The sequence below is a fragment of the Punica granatum genome, chromosome 6, assembly GCF_007655135.1.
Source record: "Punica granatum isolate Tunisia-2019 chromosome 6, ASM765513v2, whole genome shotgun sequence".
NCBI classification, from domain to species: Eukaryota; Viridiplantae; Streptophyta; class Magnoliopsida; order Myrtales; family Lythraceae; genus Punica; species Punica granatum.
In genome coordinates this window covers 15,748,995-15,763,036 of record NC_045132.1, presented here as the reverse complement: position 1 = coordinate 15,763,036, position 14,042 = coordinate 15,748,995, and the positions used below count along the sequence as shown (strand labels likewise).

Genomic DNA, 14,042 nt, shown 5'->3' with positions numbered 1-14,042 from the left:
TCCTTGCTAGGTATGTGCTAATCAAGTCTTGTGATTTGTGGAGGTTCACAATCTTTGTCTTGAACTATAGATAAAATGTGGAGGAATTCCTACTAGTACAAAGAACTTAAATAAATAAATAAAGCCTAGGCTATGTTTGGTACGGGGCAATTTACATGTACCAAGGAGATATATGTGTGGACTGAGTGGCGAATCAGGCGCTGTCATTGTCTATAGGTATCCATAGAATAAGAGTGTGTATCTGGAAACGATCTCTTGTTTTTAGGGATACTGTTGTGTTTAGTTGTCTTTGGTTTGCTTAGTTGTTTTTATGGGTTATTTTAATAAAAAATCATGAATTTTCACATTTTTTTCCTAAGCAAAACTTGCCGATGTTAGTCCAAATTTGACATCCGCCCCCTAGTCCGTTAATTTTTCTAACGTGGCAAGTGGTTGACGATTGTTAAGCTCCAATAAAACGACGATACGTGGACTTGTGGTCCCACTCACTCTTTTAAAAAGACCTTATATTTCTTATTTTTAAATTTGGCCCCATATTCTTGTCTCTTTTCTCCCTTAGCACACACACCGGTGGAGCTGTGCCCAAAAGAGAAGAAGAAGGAAGAGCTATCGGTGATAGAGTTGAGGGGTTGGGGGGAAGCCCCCAAGCCGAGTCGGCCCTCTCCCCTTTCCCTCTGTTTTTTGATTAAAAAACATAGGGAGAGCGGAGGTGGCCCGACCCGGCTAGGGGCCCCGCCGACTGTTGACCTATCAGGCTAGGTGGCCGAACCCACCAACTCTCGACCCTCAGTAAAAAACAGAGGGAGAGGCGAGTGGGGCCGACTCGACAGGAGAGCAATGATCCCTTAAATGAGGTTGCCGGAGTTCGGCCACCTCACCCGAGGGTTCGCCAGCCAGCGGGGGAACCCCTAGCCAAGTCAGACCCCTTTTTTTCTTCCTTTGTTTTTCTTTGAGGGGTCGACAGTCAGTGGGGATCCCCCAGCCGAATTGGCCCCCCTCCCCTCTCCCTCTCCCTCTGCTTCAATTGATTTGACTTTGTGTGGGGGGTTCTGGAAAAAAATGTTGATTCTTGGTGGGTTTGTCATGTTTGATTGGAATTGGGGGTTTGATAGGGCGAGCGGAGTGTGCAAGAGATGGAAGTTTGGGGTGAAGCTGTTTTTCGAGCGCAGGGAGAGTCTCAGCTTTGGCAGGTGGAAGATGGACGACGACTCCATTGTCCATATTGTAGGAAGCAATGGTGATGTGAATGAGAATGGGATATGGCTTGGGGGATGCATGAAGAACAGAGGAGCAGAAAAGGAAGAAGAAGAAGAAAAGAAGGATTGGGATGGGAAAGATGGTGATGGAAGTGATACAAAGGGGAAAGAGCAGCCATGGCTGCTAGTCAGTAGGCTGTGGAGGAGAGAGAGATGGTAGGAACTGCCACATCGGATTCTGTTGGCACATCACTGCCGTTATCTTGCCACATCAGAAAAATTCACGAATTTGGGGACGGATGTTAGATTTGGATTAACGTTGGCATGTTGATGCTAGATGTGGGGGGGAAAAAAAGTTATGCTAGATTTGAGAAAAATATGAAAGTTCATGATTTTTTATGAAATTAACCTTTGTTTTTATTAAGTCCTTTGGACTCCGGGCCTGCATTTCACCCAAAAGAAGGAAAAGGGGGAAAAAAAAAGCAGTCCGAAGGATTATGTTATGTTTGGTATGATCGAGATTATATGTGACCAGTAATCCAGATGGATTAGATGTTACGTAAACTCAGCGGTAAATTTTCAATAATTGCAAATTTCCAATAATTGGAAAAGACAATTGATTAGGGGACGAGGGTGACACGCTCTTATCGAATGGAGGAAGTGACGTGCTGACACCTCCTAAATCATTATTTTCTGTTTGGGTTAAATAAAAAATACTCATTTTTTTCTCCCTTTAAAAAATTAGAGAAATAAAAAAGGATATAGTGCACGTTTCAGGTTGAATACTCAGTGAAATTATTATCCGTATCCCTTTATTATTAGATACTAAGATTTATATTTTATTGTAATACACCTATGCTTTTTATTGTAACTGAAAAAACAAAATCAAAGGAAAACATAAAATAAACTAGAGAGTGAGACATTATGTAATACTTTCTCTTGATCTGAAACTAATGCTTTAGTTATTAATACATAGATGAAACAAAACCTCAAGATATCCCCGTCATATAAACGATGGCTTGTGTGATCTAACGAAGACGCAGTCCAATCACCGCATAAAACGGCTCGAGTGATCGAATCTAGAAAGCCGGACAGCCCTAAAATAGAAGTTAGACGGTTAATCAGTTTCCACATTTTATGCAATGCAGTAAACTAATTCTAAGCTCTATCCTCAGCCCTGAGCAGACTTGTCGGAAGAAAAATGGACTTCCCGCCAAAACCGCCTTCTCCTTCTTCTCTCTTTACTCTCTGCTCTTTCCTACTTGTAGTATAAATCTCACCAAGTTTCTTGCTAGCTTCTGATCACCTCCTTACATATACCACTATTTCCACATCGAACTCGAATCAGTTGAGCGACGACGTCGGGGTGAGTGTCTGATACGATGGCAAGCGGCGCAAATAAGCCGGTGATGCTGGTGGGTGTTGATGACAGCGAGCACAGCGTGTACGCCCTCAAGTGGACCCTCGACAACTTCTTTGTCCCCTTCTCCTCCAATCATCCCTACAAGCTCATCATTGTACATGCAAGACCTACTGTGACTATGGCTGTGGGCTTTGCTGGACCCGGTAATATTAACGCCCACCACCCGAGACCTCGTCTGGTTTTCGAAGTTTGTACGCTTGTGAGATATGTTTAGTATGTACATAGGGTATCTTTGGTCACTACCTTTTATTTCAAAATGACAGGATATATATCTTTGGATTTTGATGTAACATAGGAGTTGCGGAGGCTTTGCCATACGTCGAAGCCGACCTAAAGAGGCAAGTTACGAAAGTCTTGGATAAGATGAAGGAAATCTGTTCCAAAAAATCGGTAACTATCCCTATCCCTTGCAAGAAAATTGCATCGAGAGTACGTATACAGTCAAAATTAACCAGAGAATCGGTTCAAAGAGTTACTTTTTATTATTGGTGTCTATAAATTGGGTGTGAGCTCATTCATGCCATGCATGCGTTCTCATAACTGAATTCCCACATAGCAAAGGACATCGTTTGAGCGGTTTTCGATTGTATTCTCAGGTCCAAGATGTTGTAGTAGAAGTGCATGAGGGCGATGGAAGGAATGTCCTATGTGATGCAGTAGACAAGCACCATGCATCAATTCTGGTCGTGGGGAGTCATGGTTATGGAACCATAAAGAGGTGAGTTCTCTTCTTTCCAAAATCAATCATCCAATTTAAGTTATTATTCCGAATGCTTGGCTACTCGAATCTCCGTTTTTAAACATGGATCATCGGTTCTTGCAGGGCCGTGTTGGGCAGCGTGAGCGACTACTGTGCACACCATGCCCATTGCTCGGTGATGATCGTGAAGAAGCCAAAAACTAAGCAATGAACTGCGGCTCGTGTCTCAATCGTAGTTGAATATATAATAACTATAGATGAATATTATGTTCTATCAAACAGTGTACCGATCTATTCGTTATATGTTGTGCTAGTCCGATGAAGCACATTATTCGACTAATCCTTTGTTTGTTCTATAGTTTTATATTATGTTGCAATTTAAATTGGTCATTATCATCTATAGATATATAAAAGTAAAATTGACTCCCAAAAAAGCAATTAATAGGTTAGAATGTCAATTTGTTTTATTGATAAATGTTTTTTGTAAAAGTTTCTTATATCATTATAAAATTAAGGGAAAAAAAAACAAGAGAAGTTCATGTTTTTCTATTAGTTTAGTCACTATATTTGATATAATAAAAATTTGAGATAAATATAATTTCAAATTGCTTATATAATTACAAATATATATTTTAATTATTTCTATCCATTCATCCACGTATGTATATAGTAAATACACTATTTAATGTAAGTAAGAGCAAGCTTCTTAGAACTAATATACAATTTAGAAATCAATCTATATATCAGTAAAGTTAACTTGAAGTACAATAAATGTGTTTCAATTAATACATTTGAAAAGTACAAAAAGATAAATACTATTTTAAAATTATAAAACTAATATAATTGAAAACATTGAAATACTAACAAAAACAATACAATACCTTTTTTTTATTCAAAGAAAGCAAGAATGAATCATCGAAGTTGATAAAATTTTTAAAATTTCACAAAAAGCATTTAACATTAAGAAATTAAATTTATAAATAAATTGTATTGGACATTTTCAATATTATTAGATATTTAATAGGGCAAATTACATAAATAATTCTAAGTTTTCACTTTTGCCTTAGTTTTAACACTACTTTTCATTTTTGACATAAAAAATCACAAGTTTTTGTTTTCATTTAAAATATGTCACGTTGTTTGCCTTCCATTACATTTTCGGTCTAATTGCTTATGTGGATGTAACACCATCAAGTTGACCCTAGTAGACCAATGAAAAAGTGACATATATAATATTATCTTTTAAAAATAAAAAATGAACCCCTTAGTATTCTTCATTTTGCAAACTTGTCCCAATTATTTCTCTCTCCAGACCCTCCCTTATGCAACTCTCTCTCTCCCCTTTCTTTCCCCTATGTTTCCTCCATGTGCCACCTATTGATTATGATATTAACGATCATGGGACTTTAGGCTTTAGGATTTTAGATATTCAAATTCTAAACACAAATAAATCTATTAGTGAGGAATCTTGATAGGTTATGAGGTTTTCTCGAGTGGAAATTGTTCCCATCAACCATAGCTTTTTCCTCCAAGAAAGCTTGGACGACCCATATTGTGAGTGGCAATGAGAAAGGACAAAACGAGGAGCAACTTTGGATCAGACGTCATCAACCTAAGAAGATCAATCATGAACTCTAAAGAGCTCCTTTCTTAGGAAGGAAAAGAGGGCTACCATGGTTGCCATGCTGAAAGGGTTCGACATTTGACACTTTCAACATAGTCGGGCATTTATATTTTTCAAATTTCAGCTTACAATCATCAATGGAAATTATTTTAAATATTGAGATTCAATGAAATTTCTCATAAATCGAATAATGATTCATTTCATATCAGTGCGGCTGCGTGGATTGATAGCTCTCACCATATAAGTCCCCTCAATGCCCATGAGACCCTTTGATATGATGAACGCATATACTGCTATGAGGGGGAGCCAAAGGTGGAAACTGAAAGGAGAAAAAAGAGAGGTGTTGGCGAAGGTGTTGGTAACAAATGGTGAGAGGAGAGAAGGAGAGAGATGGGAGAGAGTGAGCTGCATGAGAAAAGGGCTAGGAAAGGAGATAATTAGGGCAAGTTTGCAAAATTAAGAAAAATAAGGGGTCTATTTTTTAGTTAGATAATATTACATGTGTTACTTTTTCATTGACCAATCGGGGTCCACTTGACGGTGTTATCATCCACATAGGCAATTGGAAGGAAATTTGTGAAGGCAAATAATGTGTCATGTTTGTAAGGAAAATAAAAACTTGTGATTTTTTTGTCAAAAAATGAAAAGCAGTGTCAAAACTGGGACAAAAGTGAAAACTTGAATTATTTTGTCTAAGTTACCCTATTAAATCTTGATCTTTCAAATGACCACATCCATATCCAAGTTATATATAATAAGTTAATATTCTAACCTGATCACCAATTTAGTTATACACAAAATTGATGATCAAGTTAGAATATTAAAATTAATAACATATATAACTTATTATATTTAACATCATAAGAGAATAAATACAATAAGAAATACATATATACAATTAAAATATGCACGTGCAATGACAAGATAATTAGTTGCAAAATTATCATTGAATCGTAAAACTTACTCTAATAGTAATTAAAAGTTACACTTTTTTTGCACAAAATTGCTCTACTTCATTAAAAATTATTGTTTCAAATTGCATTTAATAATGAAAATACTATTATTCTAAATAAGAAAATTGATCTTTCTCAATGTGATTAATTCAAATAACATGATAATGGCATAATTGTAAATATATATACAACTAATTCTCATTAACAAAATATTTATTAGATACATATATGTGCTAGAAATATATATATATATATATATATATACATATACGCAAATTAATATATATATTCATTCACATTAGCAAAAATAAATAAATATATATATATATCTTTAGTAGAATTATATATACATCTATATAGACATATATATATATATATATATATATATGAAAATCTATTTTGATAATTATTTTTAATAACTAACAACCAACAAGTGATCATATATTTGTTTAGATATATAAAAATTTTATATTTTTTAATTCAGTTAATTTTTGTATTACTGAAATGTAATGCAATCTTTTCACTTTATATAATTCTACACATTTAATTTAATTATAATAAGAAAATAAATAAATCGGCAAAAATGTTCGCTTTTTTTAGAATAATTTTTTTCTTCTTATAGTATAATTCATATAATCATCATCGGATTTACAAGAATTTATTTATCTTTAAGAATAAAAACGTTTTCACATACACAAAAAGTGACTATAATTTATGAATACTATGTAAAAGTGATGTGAAGAATCTTAAATAAATGAAGTATTTTGTTTGCTCTTTAAAAATAAAATTTTCCTTGCCAAATAACAATGTAAAGAAACGATATTTTGGACAGAATGGGAGAAATGATGATTTTGATTTTTAAAAATTTATACCATCATTTTCTTTTTCTAATACAGTAGTAATATATGAATAATTTTTTGTAATTCCTTAAAATATCGGATATAAATATCATATATTATATACTATAAAAAAGAGAAATTGTTTATGAAAAATTTCAAATTTAACTTACAATTAAGTGTGAATCATATCAATACAATATAGTTGTAGTCAAAATCCCGTGCAATGCATGAGCCAAAAAATCTAGTATCTAGTATATATACTAAAGTAGAATTGGCACGTAATATGTGCATTGATATTAATCCACATTTTATTATTAAATCAAATAAAATAAAATTATAAAATGTATATAATATGCATACAGTATATTAAGTATCTTACACTCCATAAATCACAAAAAAAGGAACTTATGACCCTAACAATATATTCTTTATAAATTGATTAATTCAGAAAATTAAAATAGTCACTTAGATGATTAAAATTCGGAATATCCAAACCATTTGACTGAAAAATGCATACAATATTTAAAATGTGTTATATCTAAATAACTGAATCAATGAATTATAAAAATTACAATTTGTGACCTCGAAAGTGTAATTTTGACAAATTAATTTATTAGAACAACAAAATATTATTTCTAACTAACTTAAAATAGAAATAGTCAAGCACTTGATCCTAAAAATATTTATGATCTATTATAAATGCTAATTAATTTAATTATGATCTATTATATGCATGTATATGTATATCAATTCTATTTATAAAGTAGGTGGTCTAGGTAAAACAAGTGTACAATATATAAATATATGTTTATGTTATATTTATATCAAGTGAATCACGTTAGATGACTTTCATTTTTTTATTTGTTTTAAAAAAATTACTAATGTAATTATCCAAAATAAAAAGAAAAAACTTTGTAATAATTAAGATTAAAATCTTTTCTGTATTTTGTTATACTTACATAGTTATAAATCAAGTCAATTATACATTAAGAGGTTAAAAAGATGAGATAGAAATTGACGCATATCAAAAAAATTAGGTGAAAACTCAAGATAATACCAATCCTATTAAAATTTTGTGCAAAACATTCGCTTAAGTTTAAAAATAAGCAAAGATGCACTTATATTACATAATTAAGGAGTCACATTTGATTATGTGAAAAGCATTATAATATATAAATATGATATATTTTTATGTGAGAAATATTTGTATTAAATCGTGTATGTCTCTTCATTGCTAACATATAAAGAAAATGATGCTAAAAAAGGTATATATAGAATCTTAATACATAATCTCAAGCACATAATTTTTTTTTCAATTATAAGGGAGACTCATGGACATAGCATGAAATCAAGCATAGAAATTATATATTAATATCATAAGCATAATTAGTTTTGCTAATTTTCATTAACAACTTATGTAAAAATCCCGTACAAAGCACATGTAAACGCTACTTTATTAAGAAGTGATAATAAATGTATAAATCGGTTTGTACTTAGAATCTAATATGTAAATATACATAAATAATGCAGCCAAAAACTGGTTTATAAAAATGACAATGCATATTCATAAATATAACAAATTTTAATTAATATTGTTTAAATTATCAACAAAAAAAAGTAATTAACTAAATGACTTAAAAGTAAGTTTGTGATAACGATCTGGGCATTGAAATTGATAGCACACTAAGGAAACAAATAATTGATTATTTAAGTATATTTTTAGAAAAATATTATTGCAAGCAAACTAATTTAACAATATTAAGGTAATCTAAAAATTTTAAAATTAATTATAAGCCACTAATTTCATGAATTTATGATTCATAAAATATAAAATAAAACTAACATTTGAAAATTAAGATATGAATTATAATTCTAGTTATTTTTTTTAAAGATTAGAAAACTATTGCTAATTCAAACTTCGTCATGCTTAGCTGAATTACCTAATAATATAAAGAGAATAGTCAATAAAAACAGGTGTGAAAAAACAAAAAAATTAACATATAATATTAATAAAGAACAAGAAAATTTATGATATAGATATTTCCTTTTAAATTATAAGGATGATCACCAGTCCAATATGAATAGAATGATGCAAAATATCCATTCGATAAAAGTCGAATTTAGAACTTCTCCGTTCCATTCCCCCCCTCCTTTTCTAAGTTACATGAGAGACTCGTTAATGACAGTGAACAATAGGAAAATCGGTAATTTTTGTTGTGCCCCTTAGTTTCCTTCCTCGGTCTCTTTACTTGCGGCTTCAAACAATGTGAAAAATCAATAAAATGACATTAATCCACTTGCAGAAGATGGAATCTTTGTAGTTTTTTTCTGAGAAAGTAATGAGAATACATTCATTACAGAAAAGAGCACATGACAAAATGTCCAAGTAAACGAAAATTACAAGATGGAAACGATAGGAGGAATCCTCCTGGCAACTACTTAGGAAAGATCGGTGAAAAAAGACCAAACAATTAACCACAAAACAATGAAGGAGTTAATCTCAAATCCCGATCGAAATCCCCTGCATCCCGCATGGAATTTTGTATAGTTCAGAGAATAAAATGTTCCAAAAATTAATTTAGGGAGTAAAAGGAACCCATAATTAGAAATAAAAAAAATGCGCCGAGCCTACAGCTCCTCCTCTATATAACTAAGCTTTCTCAGCGCATATTTTTTATTTTTTCACACCATACATAATTAATTTGGGTCATTAGATTTCTCTCGATTTAATTTGGACCAAACATTTTTATAAGTTTTAAAATTTTTAAAAATACCTGAAAAATCAAGATTTGGGCCATTTGTTATATAAAATTTAATTTTTGCCCACAATTCTTTCATTCAGTCTTTATTCCGTCACAAATCTGGATTGATGACGTGAATTTCTATTATTGCGCCACGTGTAATATAAAATCAAACTGGTTAAGCAAATTGGTTTAGAGAATCTCAATCAAACGAATTGAACACTGCACGTTGAAGATTGTAAGAAGGTATACATGTCCGCAATTTTTCCCTGCAACCATAGGCTTGCACCACCAAAAAATAAATACCCTGGTCCTCTCTCTTATTCCCTCAACACACCCTCGCAACCATACCACATTGTTCCAATCAAGACTCTAATTTAGAGAGGTCCTGGGAATGGATCGAGGTGGGGAAATATACGAGGCGAGCAACAGCCTGCGTAGGGTCGACATCTCCTTGGTTTGGGGGACAACACAGGGATGGACGTGTTCTTTATGTCATTCTCAAGGGCTGAGGACGACGAAGAGGCCCTCAGGTGAGCCGACCGTCTCAATAAGGGGATTTTAACGATCACTTATGCGGCTAATTTGTAACACTATTGAAGATCTGTGACATAAAAAAAAAGTAAAGAATTGAAATATTTAAAAACAAATTATATAAAATGGACGATTCATATTAAGTAGGGAATTTAATGGCTCATATTGATTTTGTACATGGAATTTGATGGCTCATATTAATTTTGTACGGTATAAAAAAATCAAAATTATTCTTATTGGATGTAACTAATATTCGGTGACTTAGCAAAAAAGGGATAAGAAATAAATATTTGGTGGATAATATTCAATCAAAATTCTGTAGATCCTAATTATCACTTACATATATTCTTATTGAATGTTATTCGGCTAAGTACCGGATTAATACTCACCAAATATTTACTTTAACAAAACTCGTTCTGTTCTCTAATCTTTGAGACAAAATTCCTTTCAGCTCGCAGCCTCTCTGCCAAACGAAAAAGACGAAAATGGACGGAGCTATCGTATAAGTACACCACGCTTCGAGCGGCCGCCGCAACCCAACTTGCCATTGCCCGGCGGCCCCCTGAACGGAAACCTGTCGGTGCAGAGCAGCTCTTCTTGGTAAAGTACACGCCGGTAATATATATGTATCAAACTAACAAACTTCAATTTCATCTCTTGCTTGCTCTGAACCCCACTGCGGTACCCAACAGACCCCGCCTACTGTTTGTGAAAATGCTCCAATTATGATTCCATATGCTATCTAGTCACTTCATTGTTATAATCATGTCAGCCTTGTCCGCTTGAATTCGTTGTTGTTTTTGGAATATTTAGCATCACGGCCTGATGGAGCCGGGCATCAGATTGTTAGATATACGACCCGAGAGTCTGTGGTTTCAGTTCAAGTCATTGTATTTCTCCTCATGTACGTTATTCGGTTGCAGCAACTTCAGGTGCTTATCCCTTTCCGGTAAAAGCGATGTGGTCCAGACGAAATCGACAAATCATGGGTCTTCGGGAGATGGTCAATCGAGATATTGCTGCAGACTTGGTCGGTGGAAGGAGTGTCAAGCCTCTCTTTCGCCCTTACTCTGTTGGGTCGGCTCAGGTGGACTTTCCGAGGAATATTAAGAAGTCTGAGAGAAAACCGATGGTGACGAGTGTGAATGAACTGAAGCGGCAAGCTCGAGCTGCAAAGACACTGAGGCAGAACGTGCAGGAGATTCCTCTAAGAGCTCCTGAAAATGGATTGTTGGTCAGAGAATTGGTCCCAGTTGCACATGAAGTTTATGCCTCAAGAGCAGAACTTTTTGCCTGTGTTTCAGCAGTTGCTGGGAGGATTCCAATATATTTATGCAGGTATAATAAGTGAAAACTACTGGAAATCTAGCTGTGATGCACTTTCATTCGATTGTTAATCGCTCTAACTCAGTTGCAAGTAGAACGAAGTAGCCATGAATTTGTTATCTTCATTTCGGTCACGAAAATAGAGTCTGAGAGTGGTATAGATTCGTCATGGTTGTTTGGGAGTCACGTCGATGCTTCTTGGCAGAAAGATTGATACTACTTAAAAGTAGGAAATATAGTTGAAGAAGCTAAAGTCGTTGAATCTCCACATGCTCAAACAAATAAATACTAGCACAAAGGAGCAAATAAAGTTGAAAAAGCTAGCGAAAGTCATTGCATCTTCACGTGATTAATAAATTTATCGCTTGCCAGTTTGACATATGGTGTTACTGGCATTCCAGTTTGCTGGCATTTTCGTGCTATATGACTTGAAAACGGTCCTCCTAACTACACTATCCACCCTTGAAAAACTGAGCCTCTTGCCTATATTAAAACAACAGAAATGTCGATTTTCTTTTTTATGCATATGAGCCTGTTATTTGCCATTAATCTGTGGGTATTTGATAGACTCTAAGATTAACAATTTCCTTGTGCTCGCAGCTCATGTGGTGAAGTTCATATTGGTGGCTCTCCTCACCAGATTAGGACGTGTAATGTTAAAGATAGCTTGTCAAGCAAAGAGCATAGTTGGAAAATTGGGGGCATTGAAAGCATCCTCCCATTGGTTGAATCTTTTCATCTCTATGATCGAGTAGGGAGAGCTGTTACACATAATGAAAGGCTCCAAGTTGATCGGATCCCTGCAATTGTAGAGCTCTGTGTTCAAGCTGGTGTTGACCTTCCTGAATATCCCACGAGAAGGAGAACTGCTCCTGTTTACAGTGTTTCTGGTAGGATCATAGATTTTGAGCGCAGGTTCCCAAAAAGTGACATGCCCGGGAAAGACATCAATACTTACAGGTTCTGGAATAGAGAAAAGAACCACGACAAAGAAAAGCCCGTGGACATCGAGTCAAACAATATAAAAGGTAAATAGTCATGTGCTTTCCTGAGGCATTTGTGTTTTGGTTCTACCCTGACCAAATGACGGTGCATTACTGTGCCTATCCCAACTTTCTGCTCTATAAACAATCAGTTTTGCAACATATAAGCGCTTATTGTCAAATGTTTCACTCCTCAATATAAAGAGCAAACAGCTGCTAGATTGGCCTCCCTTTTGTGGATTCAGATCGAAGTATTTTGATATGAGCCGCAACTGCTTTTTCACACCAAAAAGAAAGAAGAAACCTTTTCTTCCACTACCCCTACTAGAAGTTTTGTCTAAACATTCTGTCCAGCCAATATAGATATAATTACAACAAAAATAAAGCTGAGCTCCTGCAAAATTGAATTTTGATGTGTACCAGTCAACATATTGAAAAGAAAAAGTAATAGATTATCAGATTCATCTTGTGTATCAACGTGTTCCATACCCAAGAATGCCTTTCCTATTGGCAATACTGCTTGATACATGGTTATTTTATCTTTTCAGTTACTGCTGCCCGTGGCCTGGAAGCATGGGAGAAGATGTGTACAGGTGCAACGAAACTCATGACAAAGTATGCTGTCCAAACATGTGGGTACTGTTTGGAGGTTCAAGTTGGGCCCAAGGGTCATAGAGTACGGAACTGTTATGCTTACAAGCACCAGATGAGAGACGGGCAGCATGCTTGGCAGGAGGCAAGAATTGATGATATCATCCCTCCAGTGTATGTGTGGCATGTCCGAGGCAGTTGCCTCGTTAATGACTTGAGGAGGTATTATGGGAAGTTACCGGCCATAGTGGAACTATTTGCACAGGCCGGGGCACAGGTGGGAGAGAAGTATGCAGACGTGATGAGAGAAGACATAGCAGTGCCCGAGCTGGATGAAGACAAATTGGTTGTGTAGAATGATGAACTGCTTCTGGTATCTATCTAAATCATAAGATGCTGAGCATCTGAAATTTTCAAGGATGCATGAAATGAGACAGAATATCTCCGTCTTTCGGGTTGGAGAAGAATATCTGTACAGGCAGATGAAGTGGAAGTGGAAACTGGAATAATGTGAAGATGGTAAATCAGTTGAACCGATTGTTTTTTCGAGAAAAGGTTTGACTAATCCTCGAATGTTGGTTGACAAAAATGGATGCTGAAGTTTGGAAATGCTGAAGATGCTAAGAGATGAAACAGTTTCCGGATGTAAGCTTCGACTCATGGCTGTGACCTTTAGTAGTAGGATGATTCTGTCCGATGATTCCTTCATTCGGAAACAAATTTATGACTCTACTTGGACTTGGTCAGCGAGGACAGTGTCGTGGAAGGACATAAAATCGGACAGGCGTAAACATTCAAAGGCTTGCAACAGTATGGAGATACATATCATATTATGATACGCTGCAAAAGAAAGCTTCATGTGGAACTGAAGATTGATTCGCAACGTTGCAGCTAGTCACTCCTTTTACTAACCCCAACCCCCTCATCTTGCATCCTAATCTTAACATATATTGAGGGTTTTGAGTATTAATGTCATCTCTTTCATCCCTTTCGGGCCTTTTTGAGACCTGCAGTGTAACCAGTGTTCATCACCGACCACTTGACAGACGAGACTGCTGCCTATATGTATTTGTTGCGCAATGCATTTCTGCAACTGTTTGTTGAACATGCACGTGTTTGCATACGCAGGAAA

At 35.0% G+C, this 14,042-nt stretch overlaps 2 protein-coding genes across 4 annotated transcripts; both read left to right on the top strand.

The window, feature by feature from the left end:
- The first annotated feature begins 137 nt into the window (after nucleotides 1-137).
- LOC116212502 (universal stress protein PHOS34-like) lies at nucleotides 138-3,683 on the top strand. Its single transcript, XM_031547148.1, has 4 exons — nucleotides 138-2,762; nucleotides 2,915-3,009; nucleotides 3,216-3,337; nucleotides 3,443-3,683. Exons 1-4 carry the CDS (start codon nucleotides 2,579-2,581, stop codon nucleotides 3,528-3,530), a joined length of 489 nt encoding a protein of 162 aa, XP_031403008.1. The 5' UTR covers nucleotides 138-2,578; the 3' UTR covers nucleotides 3,531-3,683.
- Nucleotides 3,684-10,408: 6,725 nt separating this feature from the next.
- On the top strand, nucleotides 10,409-14,003 carry LOC116212501 (APO protein 3, mitochondrial-like). 3 transcript variants are annotated; one of them, XM_031547147.1, is made up of 4 exons: nucleotides 10,409-10,615; nucleotides 10,934-11,348; nucleotides 11,937-12,364; nucleotides 12,868-14,003. In XM_031547147.1, exons 2-4 carry the CDS (start codon nucleotides 10,969-10,971, stop codon nucleotides 13,263-13,265), a joined length of 1,206 nt encoding a protein of 401 aa, XP_031403007.1. In that variant the 5' UTR covers nucleotides 10,409-10,615; nucleotides 10,934-10,968; the 3' UTR covers nucleotides 13,266-14,003. The 3 variants fall into 3 exon arrangements, with proteins under 3 accessions (XP_031403007.1, XP_031403005.1, XP_031403006.1); XM_031547145.1 differs by having other exon boundaries at nucleotides 10,410-10,610; XM_031547146.1 differs by having other exon boundaries at nucleotides 10,410-10,625.
- The last annotated feature ends 39 nt before the right edge of the window (nucleotides 14,004-14,042 follow it).